The sequence below is a fragment of the Anabrus simplex genome, chromosome 1, assembly GCF_040414725.1.
Source record: "Anabrus simplex isolate iqAnaSimp1 chromosome 1, ASM4041472v1, whole genome shotgun sequence".
NCBI classification, from domain to species: domain Eukaryota; kingdom Metazoa; phylum Arthropoda; class Insecta; order Orthoptera; family Tettigoniidae; genus Anabrus; species Anabrus simplex.
In genome coordinates this window covers 1,207,004,338-1,207,026,257 of record NC_090265.1, presented here as the reverse complement: position 1 = coordinate 1,207,026,257, position 21,920 = coordinate 1,207,004,338, and the positions used below count along the sequence as shown (strand labels likewise).

At 37.1% G+C, this 21,920-nt stretch overlaps 1 protein-coding gene across 4 annotated transcripts in view; it reads left to right on the top strand.

Moving 5' to 3' along the window:
- Rab27 (RAS oncogene family member Rab27) overlaps nucleotides 1-21,920 on the top strand; it is a 169,483-nt gene that overhangs the window by 90,917 nt on the left and 56,646 nt on the right. For all 4 annotated transcript variants that reach the window (XM_067137559.2, XM_067137558.2, XM_067137560.2 and 1 more), the window contains 2 exons: nucleotides 1,910-1,977; nucleotides 20,415-20,529. In XM_067137559.2, coding sequence (XP_066993660.1) covers nucleotides 1,910-1,977; nucleotides 20,415-20,529 — 183 coding nt within the window. The remainder of the gene's footprint in view (nucleotides 1-1,909; nucleotides 1,978-20,414; nucleotides 20,530-21,920) is intronic.

The following is a 21,920-nucleotide window of genomic DNA, read 5'->3' as shown; positions in this document are numbered from 1 at the left end:
ATGTATATATCTTAACATTAGGTAATTTTAGAATAGTGGTATCCTGTTTATTTATTGGCATCCTTGTTTAATTTTAATTTTAGTAGTATTTATTCTGTACAGTCGCTATTAAGTAGGTTCTCTAGCAGCTGAAGATGACCTATTTATGGGTCGAAACCGGTGCTGTCTTTTTATGTAAATAATATTGACACTAAAATAAAGTATTGATTAGGTGGAGAACTCATCCTTCATACTTGTATATGCCATCACTTTGCAGCGCAATAAAAGAGACGTCCTGATACACAGGACAGTGAGACATGTAGAGGACTGCTAGATTGATCACAGACTTCTAACTAGCTGACTCAGGGTCTCTATCTGTCATAAACCTCAATCTTATCACGAAAACAAAGCTGTTGTTACAGAATCCAAGACTCCATTTTGCATTAGCTGAGACATAACCCCATGAATACAAAAGATGTTGAACTAGAATGGGCTACTTTGCGAAATATCACTCTCACGTTAGGCTGTACTGAAAGGCCACGGTTGCTTCCTTTCCATTCCATTATCATAAGACCTATCTGTTTGTTAAGAAGAAAGCATACTTTTCAGTGTCGATGCAGTTAAATGTAACTTAGTAGCTTTTCAGTTTGTCAGATATGCAATTTCAATATAAATATTGCACTACAACTTAGCTGTAATAAAACCCATTATTAACATAAAGCAATTTGTAATAAAAAATATCACTTGGCTATGAAGGTGAAGAAAAGGGCAAGGCTGGTTTGATTAATAATGAAGAAATCTGTGACTCATCAATGTCGATGTGTAGCCAACCTCCACAGAGAAAAAAGCAAACTTTAAAGAGCTCAAGGAAAAAATCACGGCAGTTATGAACAAATGCTGGCAGCAAAAATCCAATGAACTCCAAGTTCTGTCTGATGTCAGGGACCTATAGAACTTTCATTTTGATGTAAGAGAACTCTACAGACCTGTACATTCCCCATCAGGTACCCTGAAAGCTGTCAACAGTACCACCATCCTCATTGACTGTTGAGATATTCTGAAGTGATGGAAAGAACACTTCAGTTCACTTTTACATCACAGCTCCATTGCCACTGAGGACTTCCTCCAGTATGTACCACAACATCTTTTGCAATCATAGCTTGCCCCTGGAAACAATATATTTTTTTAAATCCTTCTAATGTGGAAAATCTGAAATGGCATGAAGAGTTCAGTCATTGTCACCAATTTCAAAAAAAGGTGATCAAAGTATCTGTTGTAATTTCATGCTATTTCCTTACTCTCCATAGCAGGAAAAGTGTTTGCTATCATCATCAAGTAGTCTTTGAGAATATACTTCCAGGATATTTGTGGATTTTGGATCTCCAGATGCACTACCAATATGGTTTTAGACAACTGCAGGAGAAGTGCAGAGAACAACAAAATCCTCTGCTTTTAGTGTTTACTATCTGGAAAAAACTTTTAATACAGTGCTCAGAAAGAAGTATTTTTTTTTTTTTTAAACATAAATTTCAGTCACATGAGGCTAGCTCCAGGAAGTAATGAAAATATGTGATGACTGTCATGCTAATTGCATTCTGTGTCACCTTAACCAATGATAATCTATAGTGTGTCATGCTGTTTACTGCCAAAAATGTAATCATTTCATCTGTTTCTATTGCACCATTTCATCATATTTGAGGACTTTAGCAACCAACACCTCAGAGGCACCTTCAATTGTAACCATAACATTCTGTGTTATTTATAATTTCTAGAGCACAACTACAGTATCTTGGTGTCAAAGGAACAAACACTATACTCTTCGTTGTACTACTCATTTGCTTTGTCTTCATATGGTTATGACTAAAACTTTGTTGTAGGATGGGAGGCAGATTATTTTCTTTCTAATATAATCAGTTTTCTTTCTTTAAAGGTGTATCGTTCACAAGGCCGGAGTCAGCGTGTTCATTTACAGTTATGGGATACTGCAGGCCAAGAAAGGTAGTATTTATGGGAATCTGTTAAATCATGTATCACAGACAGTTGCATGGTTGATGGTGACATGTTAATTTGCTTGTTTCCTGTTAATTGCATGCATAATCAGCAGACTGATAGCTTTTGATGTGGCACCAGTTTTGTGGTATTAAGCATCTGCTATGTAACATGTAGTCTTGTTGCACATCTAAAGGCACAGGTATGTGAATGGTGAAAGAAGTATAAACAGCTCTCACGACACAAGAAATCAGATGAAGTGAGAGCATTTTGCACGACCAGGGATCAAAACAAGCAGTAGAACAACAAATAAAAATTAGAAACACCAAAGAGATCCCAAGGAAAGGTCGTCACAGAGTGGGAAAGCAAGGGCACACGAGGCCAAGTGGAACGATTAAAATTTAATTTTAATTTATCCTTGGCTGAAATAATAAAATTCTCAGATTTTGTGGAGAAAAGAAACTTTAATGCCACGAAGAAATAATACAGGCTCAAATAAATTAAATATCGCTACCACAAGAGCCACAGTAAATCAGATTTAATTATCACAAGACCAGAGGAAAAATCCAACGACACAAGGAAAATTCTCATCCCAATCGGCGAATGTCAAGTGTCATAATAATAAGACAACACTCAAATGTCAGACTCAACAGAGCACACGCCCCCAAACAGTTTACACTTGGTTACATAGCAACAGCTCATGTGACATCCACATACTAACAAGATGGCTACCCAAGCAAACCGAGTAGTCCATTAGAAAAGTTTTCATCTTACGACCTTTATCCCCAAAATGGTGGTTGAAAAAATATACAAGATAAGAACCATGATTGCAAATGAGTTAAATAAGATCAATTTAAACCACCGAATAGATAATTATACCAATAACGTGTTCATAACTAATTGTTCTTAGGAGCTCCTACAACATAGATTTACTTAACTTTACTTCATGAAGCATTTAAATTATCTCACTATGAAGATCAAACAAAATACATATTTACAGTTTTATTGAAACCCCAATAATAAATCAAACATAAGATTGACATGATTATGACCTGTTTTTCAAATATTCCACCAATTCTGAATTACACAAAAATTGAATCACTAATTTCTCACATGGTTATTACACCAAAACAGTTTCTATTTTTCCTAGATCGTATGCATTAGTAGATCTCATTGACCAGGTTAGTCCCATAGACAAGAAGATTCAAATATACTCACAAGGTCGGAGAATACCAAATTCTAAGAAAAACAAACCAACATTTCAGGCCTAATCGCCCGGGTGGGCGGTTATTCTACCCTGTATCCAGTCCTAGTAACATCTCCACAGCTCTCAAATGGGTAGTTGTATCACTTAATATTCAACCAGATCATTGGCCAGCAAGCTGCCGTCTTGAGAATAATAATCAGAACAACTGCACTCAGTCATTGTCGTCTTACATCAGACAATCGCGGAGCAAGTTCGACTTCACGTCCCCAGGCAGCAGCACACACAAGCGACCAGGAAGGTTAGTACACAGCTTCCCCCACTGGGAGGCACACAATTAGTGAGCCGAGAATAAGGAAATGCATTTTACGAAGGTCTAACCCACAGAATAGACCACAAATCACGTGAAAGCATAGATAGTGCTGCAAAATACTTCATGACCCGCATCCAAACATTAAAAATCCATTATCCAGCCATTAACTCTGCAGTAAACAATAGTATTTTTAACATTTTTGTTTGTATTCTTTATCGTTTTTGTGATCGTATAGACACTTCCAAACAGAATACCATGAAGCACACCAGTCTGTTATAGAAATGTCATTATATATGTACTTGTCTATAATGGTATCATTTGTATTTAAAATTACAGCTCTTTACATATGGATCACATTTTGCATAAATATTCTTATATATAGCATGGATGAGTGCCTTGTGGTGGTTTGTCACAATGAAGCTTTGGGTGTTTAAAATATTTAAAGTAAGGTTTGATGTTGCTGGAGGAGGACAAGAAATCTGGACAACAGTATTTTTCTATGATTGCTGTAAATTTTGAATAATTTGATATTTTATATAGATTAATTGTAAGATATGCATTCAAGAAGTTGCCAACACCTGTGGTATATCTTGTCAAGTATCATTACACTGTATGTGAATTAAGTTTGTGACTTAGACCTTGTGACCAAACTGAAGTCGTCCCAGTGGAAATATCCAGCAATTTCCATGACCCATGTTAGAAAGCTGACAAGAGTGGAATCTGTGATACTCTCCAGGAAACTGCACCTTAATTTGTGTGGCAGAACAACTGAAAAATGTGATGTGGGTGAAAAATATTTATATTTTTTACTTCATTATTATCTATTAGCTTGATCCTTTTGTACTACAGGGTGGTAGTATCAACAGCCCTGGCAGTGCACCGGAAGGTCATTTTCGAGCAACTTCCATGCATAATGGTTTCTGTGAAAGTGCACACAATCATTCAAACGTACGTACCAATGATGCCTTTTTTCTTACATAACAGATGGCAAAACAGCCCTACAACCTAAGCCCTACAACACATACCAACCACGGTTTATTTTCTGTGGGCCCTCCCCATCCAGTTGCCAAAGGCTTTAGGAGTACTTCTCGCTCAATCTGCCAGCAGGCAGTAATGATTGGTCTGTGAATGTTAAAAGCTATTAGCATGGTTGGTAATTGCAAAAAATTTGTATATATATTCCATTTTGGCAAACTACATCACATATGAGTATTAAAGTAATAGCTTCAAATAAATATTGGTAAGCCTAAGATGCTAAATGCATATTGAACTTCAAAGCTTGAAATTTTTCTCACCAAATGCCTTAAGGCACTAGTGAAATGTTATTCGCCTTAAGTCTGATATGGGAGTGATCATGTTAATACATATTTTGCACACTAACAAAACCATATCCGAAATCCTAGTGGGAATTTTATTTAAGATGTGGTTTCTTTTTATGAAGTTTCTGCAAAGTCTTCCTGCATTCCAACACTACCAAGATACCCGTGCCTCGCTACGGTATTGTACTGAAATTTGTAATTGAATGCTTAACGTTTTATATATGATCTGCCAAAATTCGCAATTTGACTCATTTTCTGAGAGATTACGGCAAAGTTCCTCCCATTTTTCAACCTTTCTTTCCAGCAATTGATTTCGTACTTCCCAGGCTAGCTCCAGGTATTACACGTTATAATTCTCATGGTAGGTCCATATTGAAATGTACGTAAATACAAAGTATTTTACAAGTGTTTGTTTTTAAATATTCACCTATTCAATACAAAGAGATCTTTTTTAAGAATTAAATATTATTATAAAATGTTAAGGGACATGTTTCGCCCATATTAAGGGCAGCATCAGCCTCAAACTCAACCTGTATGGTGAAAAATCAGGATCCTGATTGTTCTTACAAGTTGTAAAAAGAGGATATCAATATAGGTGTTAGTCTAAACAAAAAATTATTAGAATGTCCTTGGTTAAAATTATAGTAACAAGCTGCATGTCTGGAGCGTTGAGTCAGTGCGCCCAAAAACCTGTTGAGAGTAGGGCAATAAACATCTCAATCCTTATAATGAAATAGAAATGTTTCCTTGATAACTCTTGTTGGAGGATAAGAAAGAGTAAAGCTGATAGATTGTTCAAGATGTTAATTTCGTATGTTAAGATAAGACAACAGTCTTCTTAAGTAGCTGTTCAGCTGTCTATAGTCTTATTTAACTGGCTTGAAGGTGTGAAAGTCGAATGTGTTACGATAAGATAACAGTCTTCTTTAAGTAGTTGTAGGACCATGGAAAAGTATTCAGCTGTCTATAGTTGTATTTATCTTGCTTGAAGGAGTGAAAGTCGAGGGTATATTGACGTCGATAGAGTTTTTTTGGTGTGAAGTCTGTAACAAGAGGAGAGTGAATGCTTAAGAAAGGTATTTTTGAAGAGAATGTGGGTTTAAAAAAAGAAAATATGGAGAATGTATAAAACACTTACCCTTTTGTCTGTAAAGAAGTAAATCAGTTATGGAAAGGTTAGTTGAAGAAAAACCACGTTATGTGTATGTTCATTTATTTCTTTAACTGTTATGGTGCTAATCAGTTGGTATGGTAGCATTGAATGACTGACACTTGTGCTTCTAGTACTGTATCGATGTGAGATTGGTGGAGGAGGGTGTGGTGGAGGGGAGGTGGTGTTGGTTGTGAGAGATTTACGTGGTCGGACAGGGAGGGAGTCACGTTGGGTTGCGGGAGAATTGCGGGGGCAGACATGAAGGGAGTCAAGTTATTTAAAGTAGTGGAAGTTCTAGAAGATGTTAATTTAAGATTTTTAAGAATGTAGTTATGTTTTGGATTTAGAGTTTGCGATAATTTGGGTAAAGTTTCGTATAATGTATTCTTGACCTCAGTCAAATCATTGAGGTTTATTTTTTTGTTGTAGTATTGGTCCAAAAATATATAGATGGTTTCAAGTTCATTCATCAACTTTTCTCTGTCTACTCTTTTAATAATTGTGAGGTCTTGTTCTATCGTTGTGAAGTGAATACTTCTTTACATCCTAACTCCCATAAATTGGCCACTTTTCACAGTTTAATTTACAGAGCTTTAAAAATCCCTCTAACACCCAAGAACCTTGAAAGAGAACTAAATTATATAAAGGATTTAGCAAAAATCAATGGATATAAACCTGAAATGATTAACCATTTAATAAATAAGGTCAAATTCAAATTAACAACAAACCTCATCCCTGACAAACCCAAAAAATCCAAATTTGTTACCTTCACCTACAACAATCCAAACTTTCACCAAGTCTTTAACCCAATAAAAAAACAAAAATACCAGTATAGCTTTTAGAACAACAAACATTAACCAAAATTTTTTTAATCACAACACAGTAAATTCAAGCAAAAACATTTACTCAGGCATATCCAGCCTCACCTGCACACAATGCAACGTCTTCTATATTGGTGAAACAGGCTGGAGTTTTCAAACTAGGTACTTAGAACTCTATAATGCCATTAAGCACAATAAATTTTCAGCTGTGAGCTCCCATATGAAAGAAACAGGACATCACTTCACAACGATAGAACAAGACCTCACAATTATTAAAATAGTAGACAGAGGAATGTTGATGAATGAACTTGAAACCATCTATATATTTTTGGACCAATACTACAACAAAAATCTAAACCTCAATGATTTGATTGAAGTCAAGAATCCATTATAAGGAAGTTTACCCAAATTATTGCAAACTCTAAATCCAAAACATAACTACATTCTTAAAAATCTTAAATTAACATCTTCTAGAACCTCCACTACTTTAACTTACTTGACTCCCTTCATGTCCACCCCCGCAATTCTCCCGCAACCCAACATGACTCACTCCCTGTCCGACCACGTAAATCTCTCGCAACCAACAGCACCTCCCCTCCACCACACCCTCCTCCGCCAATCTCACATCGATACAATACTAGAAGCACAAGTGTCAGTCATTCAATGCTACCATAGCAACTGATTAGCACCATAACAGTTAAAGAAATAAATGAACATACCATAACGTTGTTTTCCTTCAACTAACCTTTCCATAAGTGATTTACATCTTTACAGATGAAAGGGTAAGTGTTTTATACATTCTCCATATTTTCTTTTTTAAAACCCACATTCTCTTCAAAAATACCTTTCCTAAGCATTCACTCTCTTCTTGTTACAGACTTCACACTAAAAAACTCTATCAACGTCAATATACCTTCGACTTTCGCTCCTTCAAGCAAGATAAATACAACTATAGACAGCTGAAAACTTTTCCTTGCTCCTACAACTACTTAAAGAAGACTGTTATCTTATCGTAACACATTCGACTTTCACACCTTCAAGCCAGTTAAATAAAACTATATACAGCTGAACAGCTACTTAAGAAGACTGTTGTCTTATCTTAACATACGAAATTAACATCTTGAACAGTCTTATCAGCTTTACTCTTTCTTATCCTCCAACAAGAGTTATCAAGGAAACATTTCTATTTCATTATAAAGATTGAGATGTTTATTGCCCTACCCTCAACAGGTTTTTGGGCGCATTGACTCAATGCTCCGGACATGCAGCTTGTTACTACGATTTTAACCAATGACATTCTAATAATTTTTTATGTTTTGACTAACACCTATATTGATATCCTCTTTTTATGACTTGTAAGAACAATCAGGATCCTGATTTTTCACCATACAAGTTTGAGTTTGAGGCTGATGATGCCCTTAATATGGGCAAAACATGTACCTTAACATTTTATAATAATATTTAATTCTTAAAAAAGATATCTTTTTTTGAATAGGTGGATATTAAAAAAAACACTTGTAACATACTTTGTATTTAGCTCCAGGTATTCCGCCCGGTCAGTTGGGTCCCTAAATCTTTGCCATCTTTTCCTATAAGCACTTTTAATATAGATCAAATCCTTGAGGAGATCTGGCATGGTGTCGTCTTAGGTGCCTTGGCGGTACTGAACCCGCGGCCAGACTGCATTCGTAGTAATTGCCCAGCCAGGCCCCGTTTCCAGCACAGTCCGCACATTTTGACGACGGTCCAGAACGTTATTATTAGGGTGGCTGATATTGGTTGAATTTAGGTTATTATTATTGATGTTCTCGACCCCGCAGCAAGATGCAAGACTGCTACTGGGCGGTATTTTTTGTTCACTCTCTATATAGATTAAATATCTTATGTAAACATCACGTTATGGTTGAAGTGAAATAATTATACGTTATTATACCGTGTGGTTAGAGGTACGCACCTGTGAGCTTGAATTCGGGAGATAGTGGGTTCGAACCTCACTGTCAGTAGCCCCGAAGACGGTTTTCCATGGTTTTCCATTTTTCATACCAGGCAGATACTGTTGCTTTACCTTAATTAAGGCCATGGCCACTTTCTTTCCACTTCTTGCTCTTTCCTATCTATCGTCGCCATAAGACCTATCTGTGTCATTGCAACATAAAGCCAATTATAAAAAATAAAAACAAGTAAAAACTTTTTAATACTTTATTTACTAGGGTGCGTATTTTACTTCCGTGTTTTAACTGAAGCTGCTTGCTGTCTGTGCAGGGATGTCTGTTACACCGGCACAAGGCAGAGGCATTCCCTGTTTTGTTCATGCTTGACTAAAAATAAAGGCTGGAGGTGGTGGAAATATGGAGCATGAGAAAGAGGTTTTAGACATTTGTTAATCTTTTTTCGTGTAGCACCAATATTCCTAACAATGTTCAGGAAGTTGATTGTGATTACTTTTCATCACATATAGACTTATATAGAGAGAGTAAATGTGATTTGGGAGAGAATGTGAATGTAATGTCGTGTGCACATAATGTTGTAACTGTTCGCTCTCCTCATCTTACTTAACACTTGGGGAGACGAAAGTTAATACCGGGGGACACATGAATATAAATATAAACTATATGTGGCTTGCCCGCAAATTGCCACGCAAATAGAATCAATTATCATTCCATGGTTTCCCATTTCTCTATGTAATGTCTGGGTGCCAGCGTTACAGTTTTAAACAAAACTGTAAAGCAAAATTTATATATACTAGCATAGAGACTTATACTTAAATCACAGCGGTAGGATTTTAAATAATTAACCATCAAGTATCGCTTGAGAAAGAAAATTAACACAATATAAAATAAAATGAATTTATTATACAATGAGATGAATCGGAAAAGTTCCTTAAAGCTTGGAGGAATTTTAGAGTTTACGTTACTGAAATTAACTGTTGCTTGCTTTATCTAATTGAGTCTCACCAATTGCAGCTTCTGTTGAGGTCATCTATATTCCGTGGTTACTCGTTCCCCTCTTCGCGTTGTAGAATTGGCTCCATGGACATCCTTCCTTCCTTCTGTGATATGGTTTGGGCTATCTGGACTAGCACTCCCTAATTGCCTAGTCTTTAAATTAGACGTTGCCACTATACTTGTGAAAATTGATCACCGTTGATTGTAGGAGGAGAAAATTCAGAGATATGAATTTTTCCATGTGAGCAGAAATCTCAATCCAACTTAGCTATTCTACTGATACAAGACAGACTTGTACCAAATTCTGTGGACTTGAACTAAACGTAGTTCTCCGTCCAGAATAATTATAGAATATATCACAGGCCATAAGCTTGTTTCGTCTCACCCTGATCCAACAGCATCACAGCAGCTACGCACTGTGTCGAAGCGACAACTCACTGTACGAAAATAACTATGTCTCGAAGCGACCACTCACTGTCTCAATAATAATCAAATAGTTGTGGTTCTGGTAGTGTGAGTCGAGGGTTGCTCCGCACTAGATAATATATCCCCGGGCTCTCCCCACTCTTGGTAGCAGCTCAATACCAAATCTCAATACAACGAAGCATCTGATTCGTATATCGCATTATCATCTCCCTCTCTTCATTCTTCACAAGTAACCAGTAGGTGTGGCGATGATGTAGATGCCTGGCTTGTAAGCCTCGCGCGCGGGTCGCTGTATACTACCTTTGCTCATGAGTTAAACCCGTGAGTCATCCAACTTCCCCGCTTCAAGAATAACTTTTACGTGTACACAAGTATGAGATGAAATGACACCAACTCTGTCTCAACATTGACCATATTTACAATACATAATGAATTCCTATCCTACATAATATAATAATTTAAATAATAAATGATCATACCTGCCAACCCTTCCGATTTACCCGGAAACTTTCCGGTTTTTAACTCGTCTTCCGATTTTCCGATTTATTTTTACTTCTTCCGATTTTTGACTAATATAACCTCCAGTACCGCCAATACTCTTCCCCTTCGATAAAGGATAAATTCTTACGTACTTGTGTAATTTACGAAACCTTATTTTCAAGCGTATTTATTTGTTGCTTTATTTCGTGAGTGTTTCGTCCGTCGCCTCCGTGTATCGTGTTTACCGCACACCACAACAGCGTGCGCGCTTTATGCAGCTGGGGATTCGGGGCGACAATCGTCCTGCAAGCAAGAGGCTAGCGCGCGCTAGCGACTCAGTTAATCGGGACGAAAGAACGAGTTTATTGTGCTGTTCGCGCGCTGTTGACATCTTTTCTGTGCACAGTTTCGTCGGAGTGGTAGGCCACGTGTTTTTCCCCCTCTCTGTCAAATTCGTTTGTTAATAATGTATGGGACATATTGAATTGTTTTGCATGTGGTAGTTTCGCGTATTTAAGTGCATAATTTTAATGAATTTACTGTTTTTAAGGGGGTTCTTGTCGGTGACAGTTTCTGGCATTTTCTTTTCTCGTTATGGCCAAAAAATATAACAAACGTTATCTCCAAGTGTTCAGAGATACCTATAAATTTCCGTTCATTTTACCGTCTAAGGGAAACTACCGTATTTGTCGCGTAATTAACGCCCTTGCATAATTTACGCATCCCAATAATTTAGGGTCTAAAGTGGAGAAAAAGAAATGTTCACGTATTTGACGCACCCACAACTTCGAACATCCATCACTCAGCTCCGGATGCGTTTCGAAATAAAGATGTCAACTACTCAAGTAGCAGGCTTCCTATCGCGAAGCAGGCATTCCACACACAGGGCAACGTGCTGTTATTAGCCGTCAGGAAATCCCACTGCACTAGTTTTACGAGTGTTTCGGGTACGGGACCTTCTGTGATCTCAAAATTGTTTGTCAGTACACAGTATTCCAGTAATACTGCATCATACAAACTCGCGGTGATCATTTACGTCGAAACATACGGGAATAGAGCAGCGGGCAGCAAGTATTCAGTGTCCAAATGAAACGTACGCTACCGCGGTAACAGAAGTGCACTTCAAGCAGCCAACAAGTCTCCCAAAGCATTTCGCGGACCAAAAAGCGGCAAGTTTCTGCAAGTAGAGGATTATCTGCTTAAATATATGATTTTGTTGGGCAATGTTGGATAAGCCGTTTCTCACGAAATGCTGTATTTTAAAGAATGAGAAATAGCTGCGGCACATGGAATCAGTGTCTCGGATTTGAAGGTTAGCCGAGGCTTGATTAATTTTCTGAAGAGAAATGAACTTTCTCTTCGACGAAGAACAACATTATGCCAAAAAATGATGAATGATTTCAACCATTGTCATCGCTTTGTGATTGAGAAGCGTGAAATGAAGGAATATTTGATCTCCCTTTATAGGAACCGCACGTCAGACGCCAATCAGTTTCCGTACGCCACAAAGTCGAAGAATCGATGAGAAAGGAACATATAGTGTTAACGTACGCGCTATCGAAAGCCAAAAACAACGATGTACTGCAATTCTTGCTGATGGCAGAAAGGTTACACTTTACATTGTTCTAAAACGAAAAACAATGCCTAAAGCAAAATTTCCGCGAGTGATCCACGTTCGTATTCAACAGAAAGGACGGATGGACACGTCACTCGTACAAGATTAGATACGAACGGTTTGGGGTAATGTAGCAGGGTCCCTTCTTCGATGCCCGGCCCTTCTCGTGTTGGATAGTTTTTTTTTTCGGTATGCCATTCAGGTCGTATTTTCAGCTCGTAATGAGAAGAATATTTTCTAGTGTCGGTACTTGAAACCTGATGTACCCTATTTGACTTTTCAGAAAAAATCTCACGCCGGAATTTTACGCTGTATGACGATAATCGCAAATGAGTTGAACCAATTGTCTTCATATTATATTTGATGTATCTTTTAAACGTAAATGAATTATAAATAATTTGTAAAGATCTGAATTCCGTGAATAATTTACGCATCCGCAGTTTTCGCCTGTATTTTTCGTCAAAAAAAGTGCGTTAATTACGCGAGAAAATATGGTATTATGGATTTTGTTGTGTGTGTCGGTGTGACATAAATATTATTATTCGTATGTAAGTGTCATAAATGAGAGTGATTAGGTATATTTTCTTGTAACCATTTTTATGTTTTCTTAGTTTAAGATTTTAAATTTAATGATCAACTTGCATTGTAACTGTAGGTATGTATGCCTTTTATCCTGAGCTATTTTCACGTAGACTGTGGTGAAATATGCGTGATGAAATCCAAGAATTAAAAAATCTTCCTATTTTTGGGTTCTAAAAGTTGGCAGGTATGAATGATGTTCTAATATATACAATATGATTCCAAAAGCCGTATTTACAAATGATAGAAGTTAAATTAATCTATCTTTATGAATAATCTTGATATCGAGTGATATCGCGTAAAAGGATTGTACACTAATTTAATATGGCTGGAGAAGCCTGGATGGTTACATACGCCCTCCTGTTATTTACAGATATGACATACTGTATATGAAAATAACACACTACACCAATACGACTGATATATACAACATTACATCTTACAAACACTTAATAAAAACATACATAATCAAATCTTGTATCTCACTGTAGCGTGTCTGTTTCAATGATACCATATAACATAAGTAATAATTCCTGCCGATTTTCTTCCGGAAGTTTGTCAGCAATACTCATAATATTTACAACAACAGGTAAATAACACTATCTTTGCACTTCACCATCAAAGTGTTCTGCAGTTCCAGGTTATTATAATTATATACACCACACACACGTCATCACACGTGGGTTACCTCTCTTAGATGGCAGCAAGCAATTTCTTGTTTTCATTGCAAAAAATATACTTAGAAAATTATTGCGTTAATTTCCTTCTGCAGTTACAATAAGTAATTCCCAAGTTATTCATGGCTTCTACAATAGTGTTAGGTCTAGGTTCACAACCTATACATGAATTCACGTTTTCTAACTCAAGTACATTTAGTGTTATCAAAACAACACCTGCGAGACATTACGCTTCATTTGCAAAAATATATCGTCTCAGAGAGCGAATATTATAAGTGCCCAACATGACACGATCATCACCTTTCAATCTGTATGCACAAGGTCCAACACAGCAATGAATCTGGAATGGACCCTGATACAACAAAAATAATTTCTTCGTCACCTTCTCTTCATTGGACGAGAGCATGGGAACTTGTAACAGAACAGAATCTCCTAGCTGAAATTCGTCTAACACCTGACATTTCTGCTGTTTGCTACGCTTCTCAGCTGCTTTAATCAAATTCTTATGGTATTCTGCCCACCTCCACTTATTGCCAGCTTTCAGCAAATCTCTAAACGGCTCTAATAAGTAGGAAAATCTTACTAAAAATCTTCAAAAAAAAAAAAATTATACTCCAATATATTATCTCAATTCTTTTATATTCCTGGGCCTTTTTGCATTCAATATTTTCTCTATACTCGTGCCTGGAGTCACACCTACTGCAGATACACGGTGTCCTGAAAAGATGACTTCGGGCTGACAAAATATGCATTTCTCCAGTTAAGAGTGAAACCTGCCTGTTCTAACTTGGTAAATACCCTGTCGAGATGTTCTAAATGCTCTTCAAGACTGCTAGGCGAAATGACTAAATCATCAATATAAATAGTGGCATAGTGGTTGGTTTCGTTCCCCAGAGCAATATTCAAAGCATGAATTAAAGCAGAAGAACTAGTACGAGTGCCATATGGGACATGACAGAATTGATACAGATTACTCTTGTGACTGAAAGCTGTTAAAGGTCTATCTTCCTCGCTTAACGGAATCTGCCAGAAACTACTACGTAAATCTACAGTAGAAAACCAAACTTTCCCTTGAAAATCCTGTATCAGCTACTCTACAGTTAACGATTTTAATTGATCAGCCGCAATACGTCTGTTCATCTCTCTCACATCAATACATGAACGGACAGAACCGCCGCTCTTAGGTACAACCAATAAAGGATTGACACACTGACTACTCGAAACTTCAGTAATACCATCCTCTAACATGGCTTCTATTTGATTGTCTACTGCTTTAGCATATTTATGTGGTATTGGATATCTCGGTCCAGCGAATGTACTTTGATCCAGCACTGAAAATGAGTGTTCATACACATGTGTTTTGCCAGGTTTCAATGAAAATACTTCCTTGTGTTTTCTCAATACATACAACAATTGGTCCCTCTGACCTCCTTCCAGATTACTACTATCTACCGCTTCTCTCAAAGCATCATCCTTGGTTCTCCTCTAACCACACTTCACATAACTTAAAATTTGCTCTTTCTTCTTCATCTTTTGAAACCTCATTGACACACCACATGTTACAAACCTCCACTTTCGTCTGAACTTCGGCATCCCATGTGACTTTAATATCCTCATTATCCCACCTTAAATATACCATCGTCTCATTGTAATCTAACCGAGCTGAGTATAAACTTAGCCAGTCAGATCCCAAGATAACATCAAATATAAGGTTACAATGTGACCATATTTTCTGAAGCTGACAGCTTGACACTTACCAATACTTGAGTTTTGAAACGCTAACTTCCCCGTAATCGTACGTGTGCATGCTCTAAAAAAAAAATTAAAAAATTTAAAAAATGAGTGCAAAGTATTGTGTAAGTTCTCACTGGTACACTTTTCTCAGAAATAATTGAACTTACAGATGTGAAATAACGTTCATTGTGGGTATCCACAGGGTTTTTCTGTCTTTAATTTCTTTGGGGTTTATTCCTCCTCCCTTTATTTTCGTGCACTTCTTTAAGCCAGTGGGGATGAGTTTCCCATTTTTGTTGAAGAGCCAATATTCAATATGCCCATCTATTGTAGCATAGTTCATTCTCTTCAGGTATCTTTAAAAGGCCAGCCTCCTCTTTTTGACTGTGGTGGTAATCTTCTCTATTCTGTCATACAGTACCCTGTTGGATCTTCGATGGAATGTCAAACCCTCTGACACTTTCTTGGGTCCTAGATTTTTGTGAGGAACTCCTTTATCTTTTCTCGATCATGGGATCTTCTATTTTGCCTCTGCTTATGGGCATTCTGGTCTATTGTGCAGCATTGCCTCAGTTTTACCTATAAGACCTTGACCTGTAAGTATCACAGTTTGAAGGCCATCCTTCTCCTACCAACATCTTTTTCATTGCCATTGGGCGTAAGGACCTCGCCCAGGTATTTACATTTCTGAGTCCTCCAGATTCTTCCGTACACCATTTCGATCTTATGAACAGGGTCCATTTCAGTTGAGTCCATGTACAATGTATTTTCAAATAAGATCCTCAGGCAGTCGTAGCAGCTATGTTTTATAGTATTTCTATTTATTTCACTGCTGTTGGGATGTTATCTGCTAGGATCACTACATCATCAGCAAAGGTCAGGTAATCAAATGTGATGCCAGTGATTTTGCAGCCCACTCTTGCTCGACTTTGGATATAATTTGTTGCCAACTTCATTCTGTGTGAAAACTTTCTCAAGAACACACTTGAACAGGAGCAGGTTTTGATTTCTTCTTTGCCAGGAAGATGTGAATTCTGCAGTTTTTCTGTGGGTGTTTCAGAACCAAGTCCTTCCTCATGGGGGTCACAGTTCAAACTTTTCTGAAAATAATGAGCTGACTGTTCAGGTTTCTTCCATTGAGCTTTCCGTACTCATTATTAAAACCCAGGTTCCTTGGAGTGAATCCCTTAATTACATTCTTAAAAACTTGGTAAAACTGATCTCATATTATTTTGCTTGAAGTTCTTTTCAATATGATCAAGCTGTTCTATTTTTATATCATCACTTCACTTTTTTGAGGTTTTTGGCTGTGCATTTTCTGTTTTTTGAATTCCACAATGTGTTTGTGGTTCTAACACCATCTGCTCCATGCTCTGGATCATTCTTGCAGTACTTCAAGTTCTTAAACTTCATTGAAATTCACCACTATGGTGCTACCTGAGGGATCCGAGTTGTTTTGTAATAATTCTACAGAAAAAACTCGTACCTTACATTCCACCATCTTACAGAGAAAGTGTCTTCCATGCACTACCTGACTTAGCTTATTTCGATATCAAGGGTACAGTGTCCCTTAAAAGGGCAAAAAAAAAAAAAAAAAAAAAAAAAAAAAAAAAAAAAAAAAAAAAAAAAAAAAAAGGCTTACTCGTGGCATGAAAATTTAAAAACACGGAATGTTAAACTAAACTTCACTTGAGAACATCGATAAATGTTGAATATAAACAAAATATAACAAACAATAAACTACTATTAAAATGGAAACAATATAATGAAGCAAAACACGTATTTCGAAGTTTAAAGAAGACTATACTCTCAAGCAGCACACACCAGCTCGCCATGCGGTAAACATACGTGGTTTGATAACTTCATGTTTGTTTCAAACAGATGAGCTTAGTGTCTCTATCCCTTGAGAAAAGTGTAAACTAAATCCAAAAAGTACTATTGCTGTCTTTTCCTGACATCTAGGAGTCCATTAAGGTACTAATAAAGCCATCCGAACACAGCCGATAGATTGCCACGCTGAGTGTTTTAAGCATTACCACTAGAGCCATAGATCGGCTCGCTGAGCATATAAGAGTTAAGAGCTCGCCTCTCAGATGACTGGATCAACAACTTGCCCTCTGTCTTAATGGGCCTCCATACTTACGTGATACCGGAATACAATATCACTCCTGCAGAAATGACCTACTGATTTTCTTTTATCCAATGCCAGTGACCTCTGATATTCCTTCTTTTATCCTCAACCTGAAGCAGCACTTGGCCTCATTGAAACCAGTCAACATTCGACATCACACTGCATCTGTTTTCATCCACCCAGAACTTATGAAATCTTCACACGTATTCATCAGACAGAATGCAGTTCGAAAACCTCTTCACTGAGCGAGTTGGCCATGCAGTTAGGGGTGCGCAGCTGTGAGCTTGCATTTGGGAGATAATGGGTTCAAACTCCACTGTCGGCAGCCCTGAAGATGGTTTTCCATGGTTTCCCATTTTCTCTTGTAGTTCTTCTCTTGTTTGAGGGTTGTTCACCTTAATAAAGGCCATAGTCATTTCCTTCCAACTCCTAATGTTTTCCTATCTCATCGTCGCCATAAGATTTATTTGTGTCGGTGTGAGGTAAAGAAGCCAATTGTAAAAAAAAAAAAAAAAATACAGGATCTTCTTTTGGCTTGCTCCGCAGCACCACTCAGAGCACGGCACGGCTGGCGCAATGACACTCTGTCGCTAGCCAGTATAATGCACGCTTTTCTTTCCCAATAATCACGGCAATTCACACTTATAGAAATCCATTTCTAGTGAAACTATTAGTCTAAAACCTACCTGGCATTACATTTGATGTTCAAAATGTTGTCCCTCAGCTGTCAAACACCTCGTAAATTGGTTTGCAGACACTCTGCGAATCTCAGCCCATGTGATGTTCGAAATAACTTGTGTAATGTTCTCTTGTAGTTCTTCTCTTGTGTGAGGGTTGTTCATATACACTTTTCCCTTCAGCATCCCCCACAGGTAATAATCACAGGGATTTAAATCAGGAGATCTAGGGGGATAATTAACCACACGATCTTCGAAAACTTCCCGTATTACCTCCATAGACCGATTAGCAGTATGTGCTGTTACATTATCATGCATGAAGTAACCATTACTCCTTTCTTCTCCATCAGCTCTTGAAAGAATGGTCTGAGAATGAGGTCTATATATCGATCAGCATTTATTGTTTCACGGAAAAATATAGGCCCTATAATTCTGTGAGCACTTCTTGCACACCAAACTCCTATCTTTACATCATGAAATAGACGGACATGCAGCTGGTGGGGATTTTCTGCACATCAGTAGTGATTGTTTTGACTATTTACATAGCCACTTAAGTGTAGCCATGCTTCATCACTATAAAATAAAAGTTCTGGGTCAACATACTCATCGTGAACCAACTGAAGCAACCAGTTACAATACCGAACCCTAGCAAAACTGTCAGGTCCTCTTAAATATTGGGCAGGGGTGGGTTTGTACGATTTTGCTTTTAACAGTTTTGTTGCTTTGTAGGCAGATCATCATGACACATTAGCTTGTACGGCGAGACGCGACAGGGATTTTGTTCTAGTTCTTTCCAAGAGCGCTCCTATTTCGTCAAGCTTTTCCTCTGTTAAAACGGTTTGTCTCCTGCGTGATTTCTTGTTAAGAATGGACCCGGTGGTGCGCAACTTCTTTACTAATTTACCTACCGTACTCCTATGGGGAGGGAGGATGCCAGGAAATTTGCAAGTGAATCGAAAGCGGCATTCTGTATAAGAAGAATGCTTCGCATAGCACAACACAATGAATACACGCTGTTCTACTGTATACATCACTCATTAAACACATGATTAGTATTACTACAGAAACTATGCTATTTTAAAGCGAAAACATTGAACACGCTACCAATATCACAGATGCTGAACTAAACTATTGCTTTGAAGCAATGGTTATCGCTACAGTACTGCATTCATTTTTAATTTAAATTTATTTTTCCTCTTCTTAAATTTTTTAAATTATTTGCGTAATTCTCTGTTATTGTTGTATGGAGTTGATTTTCTTTCCTTGTCATATGTATAAAATAATGTAGTTTAAAAATAAATTGTATATCTTGATTTAAGAAAATTTAACATCATGGTACCCTACATTGTCTGCACTGAGCGAGTTGGCTGGGTGTTATGGGTTGTGTAGCTGTTAATTGGCATTCAGGAGTTGATAAGTTTGAACCCCACCATCGGCAGCATTGAAGATTGTTTTCTGTGATTTACCATTTTTACACCAGGCAAATCAAGACCATGGCTGGTTCCATCCCATTCCTAGCCCTTCTCTATCCTATCATCACCAGAAACCTTTCCTAGTTAGTGCGACATTAAACCACTAATGAAAACAGAATCATATGTATTGTTTCTACAATGACACTAGTTTCCAAAGGCAAATGTCTTTTATTACTTTATACATTCTATCTTGGCACTGTCATCCTCCAAGAAAAGTTGAATATTGCTTGTCCTCCTGTGACTTGTGATTTAGAAGATTATCCTTTAAAACTGGTTCCTTTTGTCACTTGGTCTGTCAGTCTGCTTGTAGATTTGTGTTATATAAACCATTACTATGTAAACAAACTCAATAAAACTTGTTGCTTTTCCTTCCTTTCTCATTTACCATTAATCTTGTTATTGCCTGGTTTGGTTTGTTTCATTATAATGGTCAATTTGATATATTCTGATTACTTATTTCTTTTTCACTGATAAAGGCTTCTATGAAAATATCTAGCTTCAAAAGAGATCATTCTGGTATCCTACTTGGTTACTACTGTCTTCTTACTTGGCTGTCAAGTTTTATTTATTAGTCTTGTGCTATTCTAATCTTGAAATGCTTGCTTTTCCTTTTGCATACATCTATTTTTTGAATTCGTGTATGGTGAAGGAAATTTTATGTAGGTGTGAAATTAAATTTGCTAGATGAATATCCACTGAATTTCTGTTATAATCAGCTTACCTTTGTGTCTTTATTAGCATTTTAACTGTTCCTTCAGTAATCCTTTGACTCTATTCAAACTTCTTAACTTCAGTAGTGTGCTCAGTTTTAACTTTTGGTATTTGTGTTTTATTTCCATTGTACGTTGTAGGCCAATGATGTAGTCACTAACAAACAATTCTTTTTGCTTCCTAATGTAGATTTCGTAGCCTAACCACAGCGTTCTACCGCGATGCAATGGGATTCTTGCTTCTCTTTGACTTGACTAATGAGCAGTCATTCTTGGAAATAAGGAATTGGCTTGATCAATTAAGGGTATGCAACTCTATTAACTGCATATGTTGTGTGTAAAAATGTATATTGGAAACAATGTTTGAATTTTGAATGCATGAATAATGTAGTTTGAAGTATAGGTATTTTCAGTGTTAGAAGTGACTTTGGAAGATCTCATTTAGTGGAATATTTTAAATAGAATTCAGCTGAAAATTGTAGCTATGCCATTTAGCATATTGCTGCTCTAGCAAAATGACTCTTACTCTCATCTAGGAACATGCTTAGTTTGAGGTGTGAAGTTACTTCACATTTTCAGCTTAATTCTGTTTGTATTTTACATTTTGTTCTCTGATGTAACTGTTTTATGTATGTGTTTGTATTTCGTATTATGTTTTCTGCTGTAACTGTGCACAAGAATTTTGACAGCGCTCAACTTCCTACTGTGTGTGAACTTTTGTTGACGTTACGGGTATGCAACTCTATTAACTGCATACGTTGTGTGTAAAAATTTATATTGGAAACAATGTTTGAATTTTGAATGCATGAATAATGTAGTTTGAAATATAGGTATTTTCAGTTAGAACTTGTGTATTTATCTATATTATTAAAAGCTGTAGATATACGTGCATATTAGAACTTGAAATCTTATTTTATTCTTGATTTATTTTTAATTTATACCAACCCGCAAGCAAGTAATAAGTAGTCAGTATTTTGTAGTTTTAATTTTTATTTGTACTTTAGTAAAATTTAATTTGGATTAATCATAATCCTCCTTTTCTCTTATCCAGCTCCTGCTAGATCTGGCCATTTATGGCACTTCTTCTCCACCTTCCACCATTCCTCTTCCATAATTATTTCCAGTCCATATTTCTTCTTCTTGCACTCCTTTTTATTGAATCGATCCACCTTGTCTTAGGTCCCCCTCTTGCTCTCTTTCCCTCAGACTTCATCTCTATCATTGTTTCGGTATTCTTTTCTCCTCCACCCCCCTTTACATGTCTAAGCCATCTTAGTTTACTCCTATCAAATCTCTCATTTAGGATTTCCATTCCTACCTCCTTTCTCATATCTTTATTTCTCAATGACTTTCCTTGTCTTTCCTGTCATACTTCTTAGGTACCGGAGATAGTGGGTTCGAACTCCACTATCGGCAGCCCCAAAGATGGTTTTCCGTGGTTTCCCATTTTCACACCAGGCAAATGCTGGGGCTGTACCTTCATTAAGGCCACGGCCACTTCCTTCCCACTCCTTGGCCTTTCCTAACCCATTGTCACCATAAGAGCCATCTGTGTTGGTGTGGTTGGTGTGACGTAAATCAAATTGTGTAAAAAAAAAAAAAAAAAAACCTTCTTTAGGTATTTCATTTCATTGGTTTGAATTCTACTCTCCTTCCTACTTGCCATTGTCCAGGTCTCAGCCACATAAGTCTATAT